General features: G+C 39.3%; 2 protein-coding genes across 2 annotated transcripts; both read right to left on the bottom strand.

The window, feature by feature from the left end:
- Positions 1-898: 898 nt before the first annotated feature.
- LOC117378037 (protocadherin beta-15-like) lies at positions 899-3,379 on the bottom strand. Its single transcript, XM_033974577.1, has one exon. The coding sequence runs from the start codon at positions 3,377-3,379 to the stop codon at positions 899-901; it is 2,481 nt and encodes an 826-aa protein (XP_033830468.1).
- A 3,051-nt stretch (positions 3,380-6,430) lies between these two features.
- LOC117378038 (putative protocadherin beta-18) lies at positions 6,431-8,872 on the bottom strand. Its single transcript, XM_033974578.1, has one exon. The coding sequence runs from the start codon at positions 8,870-8,872 to the stop codon at positions 6,431-6,433; it is 2,442 nt and encodes an 813-aa protein (XP_033830469.1).
- Between the last annotated feature and the right edge of the window lie 479 nt (positions 8,873-9,351).

Consider the following 9,351-nt stretch of genomic DNA (forward strand, 5'->3'; position numbering starts at 1 on the left):
TGTTTCTTTCCCCTAGTCTTTGTCAAACTCCTGACATGAAAGAACCAACAGGGAAATAACAGTTGAACACTGCAGGGAAACATCGCGAGGTTTGGTACTGATGAGGAAGCCAAAGAATTGTATGTTTTATCATTTTAATTAGAGGCGTAAACAAAGTTAATAACTTAATAGGGAAAATCTCCCTGTATATTTTTACAAGATTCAATAGTCAGTCATTCTCTTAACTATGCTGAGCTGTTGAATCAGAGCACGCGTGTTTGTTTCTCAGTCGTGGTTGCACCATGGCTAACAGGGGCAGGTTACATATAGTCCATCTGAAACATCCTTCCTGGGATGTTTCAAGTCTGTTTCTGAAACTGTATATAACATTATACTGCATAAATACCATTTTGTAATTGAGATGAAATTTTGTTCCAAAAAAATTGCATATTTAAAAACTCTCCATTTTCATAAAAGTTGGACAATCATGCATCATGCTGTCAAACCCTTTATTCACTGTGTTACATGGTCAAATGTTTTAAATACAATTAAAATAAGCACTTACTGAATAGTGGTCTATGCCAGTTTATTTTTGGTTTACATAAAATTATGGATCTAAAAAAATGCAACACTAAAAGGGGTTGCCTTTATATAAATCTTTATAATAATTAGAATGCTTATCAGAAAATGTACTTATAGTATATGTTATCACATTTTTGAGAGATCATACTGAAACCCCCAAAAAGGGTGACTAACACTTTCCTGACTGGACCCATGTAGACCCTGGGAGTTGATTTTACTATGCTGATTATGCTGTGTAAGTGTCCATAAAGGTTTGTATGAATATAAATGGAATGACAGTGAAAAAGGAGCAGTAAAGATCATACAGTTCTATAAGCATGAATATGTGTAACCTATACTAAAAAGGCATAGGAAAAATACTCATAGCATTTAAGATAAAACATAAAATGGAAACTTTAGAAATCATAGTTTTATATAGTGAACCTACCTCAGGAGAGACATCACCATCTCCAAAGACATCACAAAAGTCAGTGGGGCTTTTTCTCAGTGTCTGATCTGCAGGCAGGGTGTTGTCATTGTAGGACGACACAAACTTAAAGTCACTTGTCCTGGATCCAGTCGTCATGTATCCATCATAGTTGTAAGTGCTGCGTAAAGTTCCTGTGCCATCAACATCTGCATAATTAGGAGGCAGATAACCACTGGGGATTGCAACTGCTCCATCAAACAACAGTCTGGGCTTCCTCCTGCGACAGAACCTCACACCCAGGACAATAATAATGAAGGTGAGGAAAAATGTGGACACTGACACCAGTGCAATGATCAGATAGGATGTCAGCTTTGAGTCCCTCTCATCATAGGAAATGTCCTTGAGTTCAGGCACTTCAGCCAAGTTATCAGAGATCAGTAAATACATGGAGCAGGTGGCAGAGAGAGGAGGCTGTCCGTTATCCTTCACTGACACAATAAGGTTCTGTTTCATGCTGTCAGATTCAGAGACGTCCCGCTGGCTCCGGATCTCTCCACTGTGGAGACCGATAGTAAAAAGTCCAGGATCAGTGGATTTGACTATGTGATAGGACAGCCAGGCGTTCTGTCCAGAGTCTGCGTCCACTGCTATCACTTTGGACACCAGAGAGCCTGCATGTGCAGCTTTAGGGACCAGTTCAGTCATGAAGGAGTTCCCCTCCGGGGTGGGGTACAGTATTTGAGGAGAGTTGTCGTTCACGTCAGATATAAACACATTGACTGTCACATTGCTGCTGAGTGGAGGAGAGCCATTGTCTCTGGCCATCACATGGACTTTAAAACTCCTGAACTGTTCATAATCAAAAGCCCTCACAGCATGGATCACCCCTGTGTCTCCATTAACAGATACATAGGAGGACACTGGGGCCCCATTCACCTCACCAGGTAAAAGAGAATAAACTACTGTCCCGTTTTGTCTCCAGTCTGGGTCTCGAGCAGCAACAGAACATAAAGTGGAGCCAGGTTTGTTGTTTTCAGTCACATGTGTGCTGTAGGACTGCTCCTCAAACACAGGAGGGTTGTCATTGATGTCAGCTACAGTTAAGTGGACAGTTTTAGAGGAGGACAGAGGAGGAGAGCCCTCGTCAGTGGCAGTGATTGTAATGTTGTAATCAGACACTAGCTCACGGTCCAGCTGTTCTGTGGTCACTAGAGAATAATAGTTTTTAATGGAAGGTACTAACTTGAAAGGGACCCCAGTCTGAAGGGAGCAGCGGACCTGTCTGTTGTTCTCTGAGTCTCTGTCCTGCACATTAATGATGCCCACCTCTGTACCAGGTGACACACTCTCAGGAATCTGACTGGACAGTGACTGTAATTTAATGATAGGAACATTGTCATTAACATCACTGATATCTATTATTAAAGTTGCATAGGAGACCAGCCCTAAACCATCTTTGGCACTGATTTGCATTTCATAGGATGATGTTTTTTCATAGTCAATATCCTTTCTAACTGTTATGTCTCCAGTTTTGGAATCAATGGAAAATACATTACTGTCTTTACTTGATACGTGATCAAACTGATAGGTAATCTCACTATTCAAACCCTCGTCCGCATCTGTAGCAGTCACTGTAATAACCAGTGTGTCTGGAGGAGAGTTTTCTGGAAGACTCGCTTTATACACAGTCTGACTAAACACTGGCGCATTATCATTAGCGTCAAGAACAGTGACATGGATGACTACTGTGCCTGATCTCTGAGGAGAGCCGCCATCAAACGCAGTCAACACAAGCGTGATCTCGCTATTTTCCTCTCTGTCTAATTCCTTTTCCAATACTAACTCGCAAGATTTTCTTCCAACTGAGTTTGTTTTCACAAATAATTTAAAATGGTCGTTCTTCTGAAGGGTGTAGCCCTGTACAGCATTTTCTCCAATGTCTTCATCGTGCGCTTCACCTACAGCAAATCGCGCGCCCTTATCAGCTGATTCTCGAATTTCAATATTAAGTGAGTCGTCCGTGAATTGTGGTGCGTTGTCATTTATGTCTTGCACGCGGATAGTAAAACGATGCAGCTCCAAAGGGTTTTCCAGCACGAGCTCCTGTTTCAGAATACATGAAGTCTTCTTCGCACAAAGGCCCTCTCTGTCAATCCTCTCCTGAACAACCAGCTCTCCCGTGTTGAGGTTCACGCTGCAGTACTGGACGCCGTTGTCCTCCGAGTCCACGCGCGCCCTGCGCGCGGACAACCTGCCCAAATCCAGACCTATATCCTTCGCAATATTTCCGATCACGGATCCACGTTTCATCTCCTCTGGAATAGAGTAACTCACGTCTCCTCTGATGGGGTAAAAGGTAAAAATAACCAACATCAGAGTATAGGATAAGTCACGTCTACTTGCAGCCATTATATCCTCTACTGTTAAAAGCAAAGTCACAGCGTAAATATTAGTTAAACAAGTCGTCCCACGAAAGCCTCAAGGAGAACACCTTATAATCTGGAGCCTAGACTGAATTTTAAAACAACTGACAAAGAAGGGAGGAGAATGCGCGTGCAGTTCGATTCACTGGTGAATAGTGACACCAAGAGTTTGTTTAGAAGAATGGCGAGGATGTATTTCATGCTGGAAATGTCTGTTTTAATTCGATTTAACAAAAAAAACAAACCAAAAAAAAAAAAAAAAAAAAAAGTCAAAGGCAAATTTTAATATGGTCAAACATATTGTAAAATACCTATTTATTTACATTCAGTTGTCTTCGAATTGCCTTCCTTTTAATACTTATTGCAGTCAAGAGTACCACACCTACATTCTGTCACATAATGAAAACCTATTTCAATATTTCAACGTGTTAATAAAGGGAAAAACAAAAACAAAAAAACAAACAAAAACAAACAAACAAACAAACAAAAAACACGTTTTTACGACGGAGTAAAAGGGTCACTTAAATAAAAATAAAAAAATACGCGGGCGCTACGAGACAAAAAATTCTAATATTATAATATTACGAGAATAAAGTCCTAATATTACGATAATAAAGTCGTATTTTTATGAGAGTATAGGCTGCTGTGCGTGAATGAATGACCAATGCGTTATGCTTTATGGAGAGTTTGGAGCATTTTGTTCAGATAAACTTTCAACTGGGGTTTCTGCACGATGAAATACTGTGTCTTTTAGCCCACCATCACCACACTATCATCAGTATAAGTACTTTGAAGGGACACTGCAAGCATGGGTATGTTTAGTCGGAGGAACCAGAAACATTTGGAAGAAATTGCTATATCTGAACAAAATGCTCCAAATTCTTCATAACGCAGTAGTCACTCATTCACGCACAGCAGCCGATATTTTCATAAAAATACGACTTTATTCTCGTAATATTACGACTTTTTTTCTCGTAATATTATGTCTTTTTTAGGCTTCGACTTTATTCTCGTAAAATTACGACTTTAATGTCGAAATGCTTCAACTTTATTCTCGTAGCACCCGCATATTTTTTTTTATTTTATTTATTTATTTATTTATTTATTTATTTTTATTTAAGTTACCCTTATACTCCGTCGTACGTTTCATACTCGCAAACCTTGAATAATAAGATGTCATCCAGTAAACCAGAACAGAGTAATTTTATGAGAAGCAGCACTGGCTTATTATTATTGTTATTATTATTCTTATTATTCTTATTATTCTTATTATTATTATTATTATTATTATTATTATTATTATTATTATTATTATTATTATTATTATTAATGCTATGGGGTAAAGTTGAAATTAAGAAAAAAAAGAACATTTAAAATGAGAGTGTGGGCATTTTGTAAACAGGGTTAACAATATGTTTGAATTTTTAAAATAAGTGCAAAGCAAAAACTTTTTAAATTATTTATGACAACACATAATACAATTGTATAAGGGTCAGTTATGATACATTCATTTTCAGAGCTCAAATTAGCCAGGGGGGAAAAAAATGCAATTTTTTCAATGTTAATGAATTGCAGTTTGTATTTTTTTAAATGAATCTACATGAGTATGAGTAAGACACCTCATGATCCCCAATGGTTAGGGGATTACTTTACATACACAAACAAATTAAGATTTCTCCAAAATCACATGTTTGTTAACTGTTATTTTAGTTTGAAATAAAACTGTCCAAAGAAACTAACTATATGCAAACACATGCACCCTCACCTCTCAGAAAGAAAAGCCACAACCATCACTGAGGACACATCTCATTCAGTGTTCTTTCTCTTCTTCAATGTGATGGAAACTTCACAATCAATTAGGTCTAAGACTTGAAGTCACTGTGAGAAAAGTTAGTTTCCAAAGACATAACAATTTCGAAAAAGATCAAACAACAAGGACAGCTGTTCATACTGAGGGACTATTTACTGAAAAGTAATTTTATTATGCCAACAATTACACTGGTCCAAAGTTTAATGGACGTTGATATTACACTAGGGCCACAGCAAAATAGCAGGTCTAGACAATGTTAATGAAAGAACACTTTTTTAGAACATACATATTTTGAAGCATTTGAATGATTGAATTATGGATAAAATACACTACTTTAGGGCTAATCATGGGACTTAGGTAGGTGAAAACAAAACCTCAAATGTTCTGTCTACACTCTTCAGCACCATGGACAGAGATAAAGACATACCATTTGCTAAGTCAACTCACCAAATGTTTTTAAAACAACACATATTATTAACTCAATGCCACAAATGACATGGAGATTGAAGTCATTATATCTCGAGCAAAAGTCACATCTTGAGAAAATCAAGTCTAAATCATTCAAAGTAAATCAAGAATAAAAAGCATTCATGCCGTGAACTTTCCCCAGAAATGCTATATTTGAAGAAAATATATAGAGATCTAAATTATTCATATATATATATATATATATATATATATATAGAGAGAGAGAGAGAGAGAGAGAGAGAGAGAGAGAGAGAGAGAGAGAGAGAGAGAGAGAGAGAGAGAGAGAGAGAGAGAGAGAGAGAGAGAGAGAGAGAGAGAGATTATTGTAATATGAGAATATAAATTATCCAAATGGATGTATTCACCAAATAGAAAGTATGCATGTAACTTATAATATATCTAAACTGGGTCATGAGGGTGGTCAAATCAGACCACATTATGAGCTATTTCCAGACCATGTATTCTTAAACAGTGAAAACTGCCAGTGTTGTTCCAGAATGAGATAATTAATTTAAGCACAACTAAACAAGGCCTCCTCTGCTGACATATCTGGGCACAATGTGAATACTGTATACAGTGATACTGTAAAGAAGGAGTCCTTAAAATAACTTGCAACAACTGACAAAAATAAAAAAAAAAAAAATATATATATGCATAAATAAATCATTTGGTGATGCATTCCAACAATGTCAAATCCCAGAGATCTGTCTGGGCAGAAACAACATGAAATCACAAACCACACTACAGTATAGATAACATTTAGGCATGTATAAAATGTGACAGTGTGGGAAAGCAGTAATCACAGAAAAATGTTAATGCATTTTGCCATTTTGTGCCTACCTCAGGAGAGACATCGCCATCTCCAAAGACGTCAGAAAAGCCAGTGGGGCTTTTTCTCAGTGTCTGATCTGCAGGCAGCGTGTTGTCATTGTAGGACGACACAAACTTAAAGTCACTTGTCCTGGATCCAGTCGTCATGTATCCATCATAGTTGTAAGTGCTGCGTAAAGTTCCTGTGCCGTCAACATCTGCATAATTAGGAGGCAGATAACCACTGGGGATTGCAACTGCTCCATCAAACAACAGTCTGGGCTTCCTCCTGCGACAGAACCTCACACCCAGGACAATAATAATGAAGGTGAGGAAAAATGTGGACACTGACACCAGTGCAATGATCAGATAGGATGTCAGCTTTGAGTCCCTCTCATCATAAGAAATGTCCTTGAGTTCAGGCACTTCAGCCAAGTTATCAGAGATCAGTAAATACATGGAGCAGGTGGCAGAGAGAGGAGGCTGTCCGTTATCCCTCACTGACACAATAAGGTTCTGTTTCATGCTGTCAGATTCAGAGACGTCCCGCTGGCTCCGGATCTCTCCACTGTGGAGACCGATAGTAAAAAGTCCAGGATCAGTGGATTTGACTATGTGATAGGACAGCCAGGCGTTCTGTCCAGAGTCTGCGTCCACTGCTATCACTTTGGACACCAGAGAGCCTGCATGTGCAGCTTTAGGGACCAGTTCAGTCATGAAGGAGTTCCCCTCCGGGGTGGGATACAGTATTTGAGGAGAGTTGTCGTTCACATCAGATATAAACACATTGACTGTCACGTTGCTGCTGAGTGGAGGAGAGCCATTGTCTCTGGCCATCACATGGACTTTAAAACTCCTGAACTGTTCATAATCAAAAGCCCTCACAGCATGGATCACCCCTGTGTCTCCATTAACAGATACATAGGAGGACACTGGGGCCCCATTCACCTCACCAGGTAACAGAGAATAAACCACTGTCCCGTTTTGTCTCCAGTCTGGGTCTCGAGCAGCAACAGAACATAAAGTGGAGCCAGGTTTGTTGTTTTCAGTCACATGTGCGCTGTAGGACTGCTCCTCAAACACAGGAGGGTTGTCATTGATGTCAGCTACAGTTAAGTGGACAGTTTTAGAGGAGGACAGAGGAGGAGAGCCCTCGTCAGTGGCAGTGATTGTAATGTTGTAATCAGACACTAGCTCACGGTCCAGCTGTTCTGTGGTCACTAGAGAATAATAGTTCTTGAAAGAATGCACAAGTTTAAAAGGAACATTTTGTTGAATGGAGCAGTGAACTTTGCTATTAATACCAGAGTCTTTGTCCTGCACATTTATTATGCCAATCTCAGCACCAGGTGCGGCATTTTCTTGTATTTGATTTGATACAGATTTTATATTTATAACTGGTGCATTGTCATTGATATCAGTGACATCTATCATTACTTTTGAAAAAGAGTATAGTCCAAGTCCGTCTTTAGCCTCGACCCTTAATTCAAATTTCTTATTTTCTTCAAAATCAATTGGACCATTAACACGAACTTCGCCTGTCTGAGTATCAATAGAAAATGCATCGGATTTAGCTTGATGGCCCAAATCATACGTCACATCTCCGTTTATGCCCTCATCTGCGTCTGTGGCGCTAACCTTCACCACTACGGTATCCAGTGGGGCATTTTCGGGCAGACTGGCTTTATAAACGGTTTGGCTGAACACGGGGGCGTTGTCGTTGGCATCTAACACAATAATGTGTATAACTACAGTGCCAGATCTCTGAGGAGAGCCGCCATCGTAAACTGTCAATGTCAAATTCATGTTTTTCTGTTTTTCTCTATCTAGTTTATTTTCCAATAATAACACTACTTTATTTTGATCAGGGGACAGAATAAAGTTTTCGTTTTTCTGAAGAATATATCTTTGAACAGCATTCAGCCCCATGTCCGCATCGTGCGCTTCTTCAAGAGAAAAGCGGCTTCCTTTTTCTGTTGACTCCCGTATTTCCATTTCAATCAAATTATTTTTAAATGTTGGCGAATTATCATTGACATCTTGAACATTAAGACTCACGCGGTGTAGCTCCAAAGGATTTTCCATGATCAGATCAGCTTTTAAAGTACACGTTGCTTTGTCACAAAGGGCTTCCCTGTCTATTCTTTCAGATGTGAACAAATCACCCGTAGCCAGATTGATGTCACAGAACTGCTTGTCTTCAAAATCCAAACGAGCTTTCCGAGACGAAATTGTCCCTATGTCCAGGCCCAGATCCTTTGCAACATTTCCAATGACATAGTTTATCCTTATTTCCTCAGGAACAGAGTAGCTCAGGTCGCTATGAACAGCGGGTAGTGTTAGAAAAAAACACACCGAGCAAGTCGCCAAAAGGCCTTTGCCTCCAATCATCGTAACGCGCTCAAGAACGGCCTCGTGAAATAAATGAAACGATTATGACAACTTGTGGTCCGTCGTCAGTGAATTAATAGTATTCTTCACTTCAATTCTAAAACCAGCATTTCCCAACCTTCCGCGGTCTTTGCTGTCACCGTGATGCTATTATTCCTCCTGTGGGTGGGGATACGGGAGTTCTGTTGGTCTACAGCGGCACCAAGTGTTTCAGTGTTTTCCACCCGCTGTGTGGAGTTGCCTTGGCCGCTTCTGAGTCTGAGTTTAAGGTTTCCAAGTGAAATTCATTTTCGGACCACTCAATATATGTATAGTAATCTTTTGTTAGAAATACACCACTTCTGCGTATAGATAAAGGGCAATGATCACCATGGATCTTAAATGTGAACAAATGTGAAAAAAGCCTAAACCTTATTTTTATCGAGTAATTAAAATATGTACTGTCACTGGAACCAAAACATTTTTTCCAGATGACAGCA

Source organism: Periophthalmus magnuspinnatus, chromosome 10 (genome assembly GCF_009829125.3).
Source record: "Periophthalmus magnuspinnatus isolate fPerMag1 chromosome 10, fPerMag1.2.pri, whole genome shotgun sequence".
Lineage (NCBI taxonomy): Eukaryota > Metazoa > Chordata > Actinopteri > Gobiiformes > Gobiidae > Periophthalmus > Periophthalmus magnuspinnatus.

Excerpts from the sequence above, each read along its gene's own strand:
- LOC117378037 (XM_033974577.1), bottom strand. The coding sequence starts at position 3,379 with ATGGCTGCAAGTAGACGTGACTTATCCTATACTCTGATGTTGGTTATT.
- LOC117378038 (XM_033974578.1), bottom strand. The coding sequence starts at position 8,872 with ATGATTGGAGGCAAAGGCCTTTTGGCGACTTGCTCGGTGTGTTTTTTT.